The sequence below is a fragment of the Elephantulus edwardii genome, unplaced genomic scaffold (assembly GCF_000299155.1).
Source record: "Elephantulus edwardii isolate Elephantulus edwardi_28Jun2011 unplaced genomic scaffold, EleEdw1.0 scaffold00030, whole genome shotgun sequence".
In the NCBI taxonomy this organism is placed as follows: Eukaryota; Metazoa; Chordata; class Mammalia; order Macroscelidea; family Macroscelididae; genus Elephantulus; species Elephantulus edwardii.
The window spans coordinates 19401989-19414821 of NW_006399780.1; the positions used below are offsets into that span (position 1 = coordinate 19401989).

Genomic DNA, 12833 nt, shown 5'->3' on the forward strand with positions numbered 1-12833 from the left:
CGCTCCATTTTCTTGGAAAAAAATCCCAAAGACTTCTATTTCTATTGTATATTGGGGTATCTTCCTATTCTATGCTCCTTCTTTTCCTTATCATTTCTCCTTTTATCGCTGAGAATATTCCATTCCACTGCACCCCACCGGGGAAGTGGGGTGTGTTTGGGGCTACAGTGTCCCCCCAGGCCTCTCCACTCCACGTAAGGAAGTCTCAGACGATAGGGGCTTTACAGACAGGGGCTGGCGATGGAGAGCAGAAGCACAAAGCTGTATCAAAGGCTGTCTGTGCGGCGTCGGTTCTCTCCAGCCGCCCAAGCCAGGGGGCACTCCACACCCTGCCCGTGCACTCTCTGCCTATTTTCAGTGTTTGTTTTCATTTATTTATTAAAAATACGTTTCTCCCTACCCTCGGTCCAAAACACCCAATCCAGAGAATTTCGGTAGTCCCAGAGAGCGGCTTTTGGGTAGGGGTTGGTCTTCCTCCGCACATATACTAAGCCTCGGGGAGGTGCCTGCAAACAGCTCTCTCCTCCCAAGATCCCTTTACGTCGGCCAAATTCGGTGCCCGACCCCTACCCCCACCCCCGGGGCCTACCAGGGGGCGTTGCCCTATCCCTTTAAATCTCCCAGTGCCCTCCTCTTTGCCCCCTCGGAAAGCCAATCAGCAGAGCCCGCTTCTCTTTCTCCCCGCCCCACCTGGAGGGGAGGGAACCCCAGGAGACCAGGCCGAGCGTCACGTGCGGGGGCCGCGTCACTAGGGCGCCGGAGGGGTGGGGTGGGAGGCTGGAGGGAGTCCGCGGATTTCTTAATGAAGTGTCTCCGCATGCGCGGAGGGAGCCTGCAAGGGAGGGGGAGCGAGCAGAGGAGGAGAAGGGGAGGGGTGGGAAGGGGAGGGGAGGGGTGGGGGAGGGGAATCGGGAGCAAGGTGTCTCCCCAGCTCTCTGCCTCTGGCAAGTGGAGTTTTTAAAAAGCTCGAGCAGATCATGTCATGACGACTTCGCTGCTCCTGCATCCGCGCTGGCCGGAGAGCCTTATGTACGTCTATGAGGACAGCGCGGCGGAGAGCGGCGGCGGTGGGGGAGGCGGCGGCGCCGGCGGCGCAGGGGGCGGCTGCAGCGGCGCGAGCCCCGGCAAAGCCCCCAGCATGGACGGGCTGGGCAGTAGCTGCCCGGCCAGCCACTGCCGCGACCTGCTTCCGCACCCCGTGCTGGGGCGCCCGCCGGCTCCCCTGGGCGCCCCTCAGGGAGCCGTCTACACGGACATCCCGGCCCCCGAGGCGGCGCGCCAGTGCGCCCCGCCACCGGCGCCCCCCACTTCTTCCAGCGCCACCCTGGGCTATGGCTACCCGTTCGGGGGCAGCTACTACGGCTGCCGCCTGTCACACAACGTGAACCTGCAGCAGAAGCCTTGCGCCTACCATCCGGGCGACAAGTACCCGGAGCCGTCGGGCGCCCTGCCCGGGGACGACCTGTCCTCCAGGGCCAAGGAGTTCGCCTTCTATCCCAGCTTCGCCAGCTCCTACCAGGCGATGCCCGGCTACCTGGACGTGTCGGTGGTGCCAGGGATCAGCGGGCACCCGGAGCCCCGCCACGACGCACTCATCCCCGTCGAAGGCTACCAGCACTGGGCGCTCTCCAACGGCTGGGACAGTCAGGTGTACTGCTCCAAGGAGCAGTCTCAGTCCGCCCACCTCTGGAAGTCTCCCTTCCCAGGTAAGGAAGGTGCCTGCCTGGCCGCCTCCGGCGAGCCTCCCCGCCCCGCCTGCCCCGGGGCCCGCGCCCCAGCCACCCCCGCCGTCTGGCCCCGGCGCGCCTGCTCGGCGGGGCTGCCCGGGAGCCGGCCGGGCGAGCTGAGCTGAGGAATGCGCCGGGGAAGAAATCTGCTCCGACACGTTCCCCGGAGCTGCTCCGCCGAGGGTGAAGCAATCACAGGCGCCGAGCGCCGGGCCGCCGGCTCCGCTCGGCTCGCGCTGGCCGCCTCCTCCCCCTGCCCACTCCAGCCTCACCCGAGGCCGATGGGCCCCGCAGCCTGCTGCCCACCGAACTGGGGGGCGGTGAGCTTCGGAGGCCCTAGCCCCACAACCATCAGGACAAACCCACCTCCCACTGCATAAGTGAATGGAAAATAAGAATCCCAGGGACTCCTTTGCCTGAATTTTCGGGATCGCTCAGCAACTAGACAGGTTTGTTGTTTTGTTTTTTTTTAAGCGATCTAATCTTGCTAGGATTTGCCCCAGTGTAGTGTGATTCCTTTTTTTCTTTTCTTATTTTTTAAAAATTGGCCACAAATTGCCCGAGTGTTGACAAGAGCTAAAACATCTTACAGGGGATGCAGAGAGAAAGGGATTTACATCCCTCCTTGGGATTAAAAAAAAAAAAATTCTCTCTGACAAACTGATGTCCCCGACAAAAAAGAGTTAGTGCTGACCTAGACACAGAAAAATGAGCATGAGAATGAAGTAGAGGGTAGGACAAAGGCCGGGTCTGGGGACCTCCTCAGTCCTCTCTGATTATATGTGTGGAGAGTCATCTCTCTCCTTTTGATCCTATATTTTAACAGCAAAGAATCCTGTAATTCCTACTTTTCCTCTGGGGAAAGGCCAGTCAGAGGTTTCCCAAACCAGTGTTGGAACCTTCTAATTCAGTACTACAGGGACAAATCAGGATTTGGGGTTGAGTGAATCCAAGCATTTGAACTTGCTCTAGCAGCTATAAGCAGAACTGAGCAAAAAAAGGGGTGATTGGATCCTTCCTCCTGGTGCTACAGTGGTTCCGGATGTCCTGAGAAGCCATCCATATATTCCAGTGTTTTCCAGGCTCTCCCCACCAACAACTCCAACTCCACACTCTGGCCCTGGAACAAATGTTTTCACTGGAAAGTTTAGAACAGAAGCTATCCTATGGAAAGGCTGAAATTCCTTTGCAACTGGTAGTAGGGATAAAGGTAGACAGCAATGGGGTAGAAATCATTGAATTATTTTACAGAATAAATAAGATTCTTTTTTTGAGTCTAGAAAAATTATTTTAATAACATGAGTGGGTCACAAAAGGACAATTATATAAGACATTTTCAAAAGGTACAATTCCTTACCACTAGGCCACCAAAACTCAAGAAAAGGTTTACATGCATAGAGCCAATCTTAGATGGCTAAAAATAAGATTCTTGTAAATATTATTAAATTACTAAGTACAGCAAAATTTAATACAACTGTGGGACCCACTTCTAGGTGCCCATTTCTGGCTGCCAGAAGATCTGAGGATGGTAGGATTTTAGTGCATGGTGCCATGCATCACCTACACTGCAAACAATAACATATTCATACGATGTCATTTCTATTCTAATAATCTGGTATAAAGTATATAATAACACATTTCTACAAGACAGGCAAATTACACATAGGTATACAGTAGTACATAATTGAGTAAAGGTTCTTTAATTCCCCACTTCACCCAAATGAAAAGCATCTTGGGAAATGGGGATCCAGCAGAAATTCCTGGAGCATGAGAAGTCAGCGAACCATGCCAAGGAGTGAGGATCAGTTGTAGCAGGTGCCCACCAGGGCTCCTGTGGCTGTGGGTGGGCAGGCTGAGAGCAATAAGTGTGAAGGAGAAAAGAAGGAACCATTGTGGCTTTCTTATGTATGTGTGTGGAATGGCATGGGCATGAAGGACTGAAGAAAAACTCAGAAATCTCTTTGGGCAAAATAAATATCTCAATCCCACAAAAAAAAATCTTCTGAAAATAAGCATTCTTTTATCACAGCGTCCTAGAGAAAGATATTATAATATATAAAAAATACAACCCAGTTGAGATTCAATATACTTGCAAATTACAGCATGGGAATGGATATAAAATCTATTTCAGTGAGTCTCAATAGCTGTGTGCTCACTTACTCCCCTTGTGGAAACAGAATCAGGTTAGTGTGTCTCAGTGAGTACAGAGGTCCAGGAGAGAGGCAGATGAAGAAAAAAGAAAAAAAAATCCCTCACCCTCCATCTCTCTACCCACACAGAGATCCTTTAGAAGTAGTGAGATTTCTAGATAACTCTGTCTATGCAATTGTGGTTTGTTCGGCAGCATCTAGGCATAAACACTACTGTCTCTCTTCAGCGCCTCTGGCTCTGAGAAACCTCATCCATGGCAGTCTAGTTAGGTGTGGGAGATGGAGGCAATTGTTCAGGAAGAGCCAGATAATTAAGGCCAAGATATGTTGTGGCTTCTTCCCTTCCCCAGTGGTATAGAAGCTTGTCTTACTTCTGTATCGTTAGATATTTTTGTTTGTTGGGGTTTTGGTTTTTATTCCTCCCTATGATGAATGTAGAAACTTTTTTTTTTCAAATAGAGAGAAGTAAATTCCAAGAAAGAATCGGAGATTGAGAGAGTGAGAAAAAGGAAGAAAAGGGAAGATAGCAGGGTATGAGAAGAGAGTGATAAAGAGAAAGTCAACAGCAGATTCTTTGGGTCTTTCTGAAAGTCCCTACTGTCAAGCCTTTTGGGTTTCAGTTGAGAAGAGCAGTGTTTCTCACAAAAGCAGACCAGGACAATGTTCTCCTTAAAGCCTAGAGCCAGATTATGTGATAGATAGTCTCTAGCAAGTAGCCAATAGCCAGGCCCTATGCATCAACCCCAGGAGAAAGCTGCAGATGAACATTGATCTGATTTTCATTCTATTCCCAGTTATCAGATTTTTTTTTTTCAGGCATGGAATAGTTTGTATACATGTTCTGGGCAAAGGTTTTTTGTAAAATTAATAACCGAATCCCCACTCACTGTAGACAGTGTATACATAAGATGGAGCTGCCAGATATTTCTACATATATAGATTCCACTTCCTTTCTGAACAAGGCTGCAGACAATGTAGAGGAACTTCTCTGAGAATGAGAAACTAGGGCTAATTCCCTAGGAGGGCAAAGCAACCATCAGCTTGTTTTGGTCCATGAGAAATGGCCCAGTCATTTTATTCAGAGACAACCAGTTGTGTATTTTTAACTGATTTTTGGGATCATGTTGATTAAACCTCATTTGAAATTTAGAGTTGATATTTAGAAGACCAAATTTGGTAGAGAATTATGAGACTTTCCAGAAAGTAGGGTTCAAAAACAAGGACAACCAACTGGTTATTTCAGAAACCAAAATCCACTTTTACCCTATTTTGCTCAATGATGAAAAAGGAGGTGCTTTGAAGCTGAATTGTTCCAGATGACTTGTTACCATTTTTCAAAATTACTATACAGCATCATTGCGTTTACAGTTAGAAAATCTGAGTTTAAAATCTGGTTTTGACACTTACGCTACTATACTCACATTGAGCCTCAGATTACTGATTTTATAAAATGGGTTTAATAAGCTAAACTTGAAGAAAAAATATTTTGAGGGGGAAAAAACTGAAACTACAAAACAATCATGTTATCACTACTTTACCTTCATTGTTTATTTTCGTTCCCAAGTTATTAGTTTCCTGAATCATATCTACATCTGTAACTTAAATTAGAACTGATTTTTTATATCTTCTATCAAAAAATATTCCTTTTAACCTATAGATCGTGAGCTGTTAAAGTGAAGTTGGGTTTTTTTTTAGATTAATAAAAATAATAACAAACAGCCTTCATCTGTTTATACAAGGCAGAGAAAAGATAAGCCTCACCATGAAGTCAGTGGAACCCAAGGACAGGATTCCAGCTCCCTCATATTCTCCCTGAACATTCTGGTTCCTTCTGCATTTGACTGTAACCACTTCCCTCCCCATCTTGAGTAGACAGGGATCCCTAGGAGAAGGTATTTCATAAAAGTCTCCAGAACACTTTGTATTTTCACCATGTGTCTATACTTCCAATGGGTTATAAGAATGAAGAGGAAATATCAACTATCCATCCCTTTTTATTAGCTTCTTCCTAGAGATGCCTAATAATTATACAGAAAAAGTTCAAGGATTAATTATTCAAATATCTCCCTCATTCCTCCATTCCCCAGTGAAATTGTTGCTATGACTTTTCACTGACAGGGATAAAGGTGGACTAAAAATGTAATAAAATATCTATTTGACTTTCCCCCCTCTCCCCACTCCCCAACACCTACCCCTGCGAAATTTCCAGATCCGAAAGAAAAGAGAGATTGAATGGTAGTGGTTGAGATGACAATATATTCAGGGCTTAAAAGTAAGATTAGTGCATAGGGATGGAGGCAGTTACTTTAGCTTTGAAGGAAAGGAGAGGGCAGGGAGTATACTATTTATGAATGGACATTTGTAAAGGCCTCTGAAAGGAGCCATGGAGTTATTTTATGGAAGAAAGAGCAATGGCCCTGTTGCTCTTACCAGTTGCACACCCTGGAATATGAATCCCTACTTTCAGAGATCTAATTCCCTATGTGTTAATGGTAGGTCCCCCGCCTTGGGTGGTGGTAGGTGGCTCACACAGTTGGAGCTCAAGTCCTAGGGTGATTGGCCTCTGAGTAGGCTGGCTTCATCATAGTACTTTTCTTCTCTATCTGCGCAAGCCTTGGATCCCTTTGCAACGCCAGTACCCAAAGTCGTGAGGACCCACAGTGGCTCCCTCTACCCACCACACTGTCCCCTAAACACACAACAGAATGGGGGCCTTATCTGGACTGACTGAATGGAAGCTGATTCCCTGCACCAAGGAGGGATTTTTTTTAAAAAAAATACTTGCAATCTCGCAGGTACTGCAGGCCAAGAGGGAATTAGCAAAGGGTTAAGGACCCTCCTACTGTACAGAGCCAAAGTGGATCTTGGGACAAGAAGAAAAATCAGTAATACTGATCTCAAGTCTATTTAAATATGTTTATTTCTGCCCATGATCTATTTTTTTATTCATTTGAACACTTTAAATGTTGCACCGAAATGTCATTTATCTCGATTATTTAGTTCAGCACTTACCCGAAACTTTGCACTGCAGGGAGTCCCTTACTAGCTTCACTTTCTCTGTGTGTTTATTAATAAGCCATGCAAAGGATGAAGAGGTGGGAACTTTCCACTGACCCCCATGGATCTCGTACCCCGAACCTCTGCAGCTCCCAAGGCTCCAGCCCTAGCCCCCAGGAACGTCTCACTCCCTCCCACCACCTTTTCTTTCCTTTCCAGACGTGGTGCCCCTGCAGCCAGAGGTGAGCAGCTACCGGCGTGGGCGCAAGAAACGTGTGCCCTACACCAAGGTGCAGCTGAAGGAGCTAGAAAAGGAGTACGCGGCCAGCAAGTTCATCACCAAAGAGAAGCGCCGGCGCATCTCGGCCACTACAAATCTCTCCGAACGCCAAGTCACCATCTGGTTCCAGAACCGAAGGGTCAAAGAGAAGAAGGTGGTCAGCAAATCATCGAAAGCGCCTCATCTCCACTCTACCTGACCACCAACCTGGTCACCTGCCCTGTCTATTTATGTCACCGCCTTGTACCATAATGGAAACCACCGAAGGACGCTTCACCAGTGCAGATGAATATTTAATATTAACAGTAAAGAGGAACCGCGCTGCTGGGAGGCAGAGGGATCACTTTCTGCCACACTACTTCCCAGCCCCAGCCCTCAAATCTCCATCCAGACGGAACCCACCTGGCATCAGCAGTTCTAGAGGTGGGTCTGGGTGGGCTGTGGGTTTAAGGTTGCCGGCCTCTGTTCCCCCTGCCCTTACCCATCCCTCACCAGAGAGTGAATGGCAGCGGAAGAACTCAATCATCATTCTGGTCAAAGCAGGTTTGAGGAAGCCCAATGAATCAGATTCCTGTCCTTTCCTCCACCCAGGAGGGTGGAAGACCCTGCTGAAGGTGTGGCCTCCAGGCAGAACCTTGCAAGCTCATACTTCCCATCTGCTTCTTCTTCCTTCCCCCTGTTGTTCCTCCTACACTCCAAACCTAAAGTTTCCCAGTTTAGGTTTTCTGTGCATATTTTTAATCTCATTAATATTAATAATAATATTAGGAATCTGGCAGCGTGACTGGAGTTCTGATGCTCCCTAGGTGTTCTTTCTTTCCTGTTTCAACAAAAGCTGGAGTCTTTTAGATCCCTGCCCCCAACTCTAGCCAAGAAAAGCGGGATTTTGAAGCCTTCTCTCCCATCACCTCCCCTGTTCTGCCCTATAAGTCAATAGGGGGAAATCCAAGGAAGACACAAAGCTCCAACCACAATATTAAATACATCTGAGCTTATTCTCTCTTGCCTCTAGTCAGTCTCATTTTCTCTGTCTGTGAGTCTATCTCTCTTTCTGTATGTGTGTAGCAAAGTGGAAGATCAGGCCAGGCACAGAAGTAGATTTTTAAGATTGGTTTCTTTTCCAAAGAGATGGAAATGGGTCCCTCAGACCTCAGGACTCCTCATCTCCCCCTATGGTTGCCTTTCCACCAAGGCCCCATGGCTGGCATAGAGACCTTACACTTTCACTTTTACTGATTGTCCAGGAAAATGCAGTTTTCTTCCAGGAGGCTAGAATAAATCGCCCCCAATTAGCCATCTAGTTTAGAAGCTGCCTAACATTTCCCTCCTCAAAGGCCAACTTGGTGCTCTGGGGGCCCCCTCACCACCCCCTTTCCCACTGGCGCATTACAAACAGTGTTCTTTGGAAATGTTCATCAGAAGTAGGCTCTTTCTTTTTTTAAAAATGTTGTGTATCTGTATATAGTATTGTGATGTCAGAATGACAATGTACTGAATGCAAAAAGAAACAAAAAACCACAAATCTGTTTTTAAAATAAAAAGTTTTGTTGCCTTGATTGTATTGCTCAGATTCCTTCTGAAGCCTCTTCTGTCGCCAACTCTTCAAAGCAATTTAAGATGCCTTTTTTAATTTTTTTTTCAGTTAGAATGGCCAGAGAGAGAAGCATATAATCATCACTCACATCTGGGTAGATTACAACCTATATTTTGGCTTCATTTATGATTTTAAGTGTTTTTCAAGTTGTTGACACTATTAAAATATGTAAAAACCTCTCCCCATCCTTATGTCCAACATAAATGTATACATTTTGAGCAGGATATAGTCAGCAAATGAAAAGGCTTCTGAGCAGGTGAGTTAGAACTGTATGTTGCTATTCACTTCCATTCATAACTGGGGTTCAGATCTGTGTCTGAGAAGGTAGCATCTCAATGAGCTACCAAAGTCAGTGGCAGAGTGGAGTCAATCCCAGATTCCTGGAGGTTCCTAGGGCTCCACCGCTTCCAGAGGGACACAACTCTCTCCACCCAGGCCAGCACTGGTTCTGGGCAAGGAAACACAGACTCCCAGGGAGAGCTGTGAGCTCAGCTTTCTCCGGCTACAGTCTCTTCCATTGACCTATGCAGAAAAGTCTGACTCTAGGGCTCCATGAGCCCCCAGTTTGCCTATCCAACCCCACTTTCCCCTTTAGCATCCATGGGAAAGCCAATCTTGCAGGCAACTGGGAGCCTGTGTAGACTCTGCCACTAATTTGTTTTCCCTGTCGCGTCTGTGCCTATCTCCCTATCTGGCAGAGTTAATGAGATCGTTAAGTTGTCAGGTTAAGAGACTTTTAAAAAGCAATATAGCCTAAAACAATGTTATCTCAGATTAAATCTTTACTGCAGCAATTTTTATTTATATATAATATTTTTCCTCTCCTGAGACACAGAAAGACTGGAGGCGTTAGGTTGAAAATTAGAGTTTTCTGATTTCCCTTTGCCTGATGTCTGAAGCTTTTAAAATTTCATTTAAGTAAATTTTCTAGAGGTGAAACACACACACACACACACACACACACACACACACACACACACGGGGAGGGGGGCGGAGATTGAGAGACAAAGAGCCTGAAGTATTCACTGCCTGCTGAAGATGAAGATCCCTTACTGAGCTGACTGCCTGTCATGTTCTACTTGGTTTCAGTTCTGGGTTAACTACCTGAGAACCACATACAGAGCGGGGGGGCGGGGGGGGTTCAGAAGGAAGTAGTGAATCTCCAGAGAATAAAATTTATTCTTAACTTCTCCCCTTTTCTCTCTCCTCCTACTTCCCCAACCTTTCTCCAAGATCTATCCATTTGACTCCTCAGAGTTGGAAAGGGTTGGAAACTAAATGTATGGTTGGGTCAGGAAAAAGAACTGAGTCATCAAGAGACCTGGAGTCCCTTAGGTGTTGGCCCCAGCCCTCTTTATTGAGAGCACATAGTCCAGTCCCATGACACAGCTATAGATAACGTGAGCATTGGAGACTTGGTGTAGTAAGAGAATCCCAGAGTTCGAAAGACTCCTTCAGCTTTGCACACTAATCCACACAGTCTACCTGAGTGAGGGACTATGCTGAAGCCCCAGAAGAGGACAATGGCAAAGATAATTGGAAAAGTTTGTTCAGGTTCCTTGGGGTTGCATTGGAACACCAGTAATCCAGGCAAAGACTTTAGTTTCTCTGAACACTTCTAAGCCCAGTGTTGTAGGTGCTCAAAGCCCTCTCATTCACCAGATTAAACATGCCTGGATTGATATTAGAGAATTATCATGTCTGGATTAATTCTGAAAATGCCTCTCCATAAAAATAAGCAAGCACATGAACAGAAATTGTTGTATAAGAGAGATACTGTGCAAGTGTGTGTTCTGAGAAGGTAAGGTCTGGAAATGCATTATTCTTCCCCTGATTGTGATGGTCCTGGGCCTTTCCCTTCTCCCAATTCTCATTAGGAGACTCCACAAGATATTCCTATAAAGGTGTGTGGGAAGGGAGAGAACAGAGACGTTCCTAAAGCCTTGTGTGTTCTCTCTCTCTCTGAGTGTGGATGGGTATAAGTAGGAACTCCTGCTACAGCACCCTCATCTGAGGGAGCAGGTGTGTTTCCTTCATTGTATTTAAAATTCTAAAAGCCTTTGCCTTCAAGGCCAGTCTCCTAGTGAGAGTGAGGCTGTTTGAGAAGATAAACTTGAAGGTACAGAGGGGTAGGAGCTCAATAGCTTTGCTTAAAACAGACAGCAGGAACTGAGGGGGCTCTGATGGGATTGAGGCCCACAAGACACACACACCCCATGTGGAGATCCAGGTTGCTGGAGAAGGCTCGGTTAGGTCCTTTCCTCAGCTTCAAGGCAAATCCCTTCTTCCCTTCTCCAGCTCCAGGACCAGAGCAGGCAACTTTTGGCTGATAGTCCCACATAGCAGGAACCCACCTGAAGGTTCAAGGTCAGCAATTCTCTAGAGATATGTTCAAGACAGATCTCAGAGACCATCTGCTCCTGAAGCTAGTCCCTGACGGCTAGGTCAGCAGTGCAGGGCCAGCAGGCCAATGTGGGCACACAAAGCAGTACAGGCCCTTGAGGCAGCCACCGCCTCCCAGAACATCACTCCTCCTGGAGCTGGGGGTCCCTCAACGGTCCCTATTTCATTAAAAAAGAGGATCTTCCAACCTAGGTTCTTCTTGGGCCCAGCTCCCCCCACCCCCAACATCCAAGTGTCCTTTTCTGCAGCCTACACAGACCGGAGCTGGTGACGGATTGAGGGGCCCAGGGGAGCAAGGAGCTTCTGGGAGGAGGAGGGGGCCAGGGTTTTTTAGCAACCAACCAGGCTCTTCCTCTTTTAGCCTTGACCGTGACTAGGTCTTTCTGACCTTGACATCACAGGGAGCACAAGGGAGGGGGAAGGGTAGAAGAGGCCTTGATCTTCCGGTGGCCAGAGAAGGGGAGGGCTGCTCGCCCCCTTGACGCGCCATCCCCCTTCTTGCCGAAGCCCGCCGCCTCTGTTTACACACAGAGGAGGTGTCGTCTCCAGTCTAGACAGGGGCGCTAATAACGCCCATAAAAAGCGGCCTCTCCAGAGATGCTCTGTAACTCAGCTCCCGCGCCGGTCGCCGGCCTCTCCTTCCCGCGCCCCGCCCTCGTCCGAAAGCTCGCCTGGCCCTGCGGGCGGCCTGGGGGTGAGGGGACCAAGATGGTTTCCGGAGCTGAGAACCCTCTGCCCTACACCCTTCTGAACCTCCTCGGTCTCCAAAAGTAAGTGGACGCCTTTGTACCATCAGCCTTGTGGATCTTCTGCCCCTGCTCTGATCAGACCCCCGACCCCTGGGCTGGAGGCCTGGATTTTGGAAGTAGTTGTCTAAGTTAGGCGAGCAGCTCTCAGGCAGACCCCTCCAGAGCTGACCCTGGCCAGAGACCATCATCCTGAGGGGTGAAGGACCCTCGAGTCAGTCTTCACTCCCTACCCAGCTTCGAGGCCCGTGACCCCCGGGCCTAAGGCCCCGCGCCCGGCCGATTCGCTGCAGGCGGCTGGGGGTGTGGCCGGCGCTGGAGGAGGTTCCTTTATTTATTTCTTTTTAAACTCGGTCCCCACACCTTTCCTAACTCACCCGGTAATTCGCTAGGCGGAGGAGATCCTCTGCTGGCGGAGGGGGGAAATGTCAGAGCCGGAGAAGTGTTTAACCATTGGCGCGCCAAAAGGAAAAAAAGAAAGGAGAATGACACATTGAGGGACCACCAGGTGAAGGTGGGGAAAGGGCCTGTCTCCCATATGACCAGGGCTGAGATCCCAACCCCATATCATTTTGCAGTAGGTAGGGTCTGGAGGCAGGCGGGGGGCACCGCAGGACAGAGGCCCGAAGGAGGTAAGGATGCTATTGGCCCCGTCCTAAACCCTTAACCCCCCAAGTTTGTGTAGGCTCCTCTCTCGGCCCAGCTTCGGACGCCCTGGAAAGCCGTTTTTCGCAGGAAAGGGCACCCCAGTCTTCCTCCTTTCTTAGCATCCTGGGGGGGGGGGCCTGGGAGTCTTGTCTGTGGACTTTAACCCTGAGCTGTGAAGCAGTGTTAGAAGCGAGTGAGCCCCATACGTGTTCCCTTCAGCCTCATCTGAATTGGACACAAGTCCCCTTCCCCAGCCTACCTTGCCCCAAAGAAGGGGACAAGAGAAGA

General features: G+C 48.4%; 1 protein-coding gene across 1 annotated transcript; it reads left to right on the forward strand.

Moving 5' to 3' along the window:
- Positions 1-876: 876 nt before the first annotated feature.
- HOXC13 (homeobox C13) lies at positions 877-7353 on the forward strand. Its single transcript, XM_006883911.1, has 2 exons — positions 877-1706; positions 7094-7353. Exons 1-2 carry the CDS (start codon positions 983-985, stop codon positions 7351-7353), a joined length of 984 nt encoding a protein of 327 aa, XP_006883973.1. The 5' UTR covers positions 877-982.
- The last annotated feature ends 5480 nt before the right edge of the window (positions 7354-12833 follow it).

Bases quoted from the DNA above. Each gene is read 5' to 3' on its own strand.
- HOXC13 (XM_006883911.1), top strand. From the start codon at position 983: ATGACGACTTCGCTGCTCCTGCATCCGCGCTGGCCGGAGAGCCTTATG. The intron at 1,707-7,093 runs GTAAGGAAGGTG...TTTCCTTTCCAG, and splicing joins CTGGAAGTCTCCCTTCCCAG to ACGTGGTGCCCCTGCAGCCA.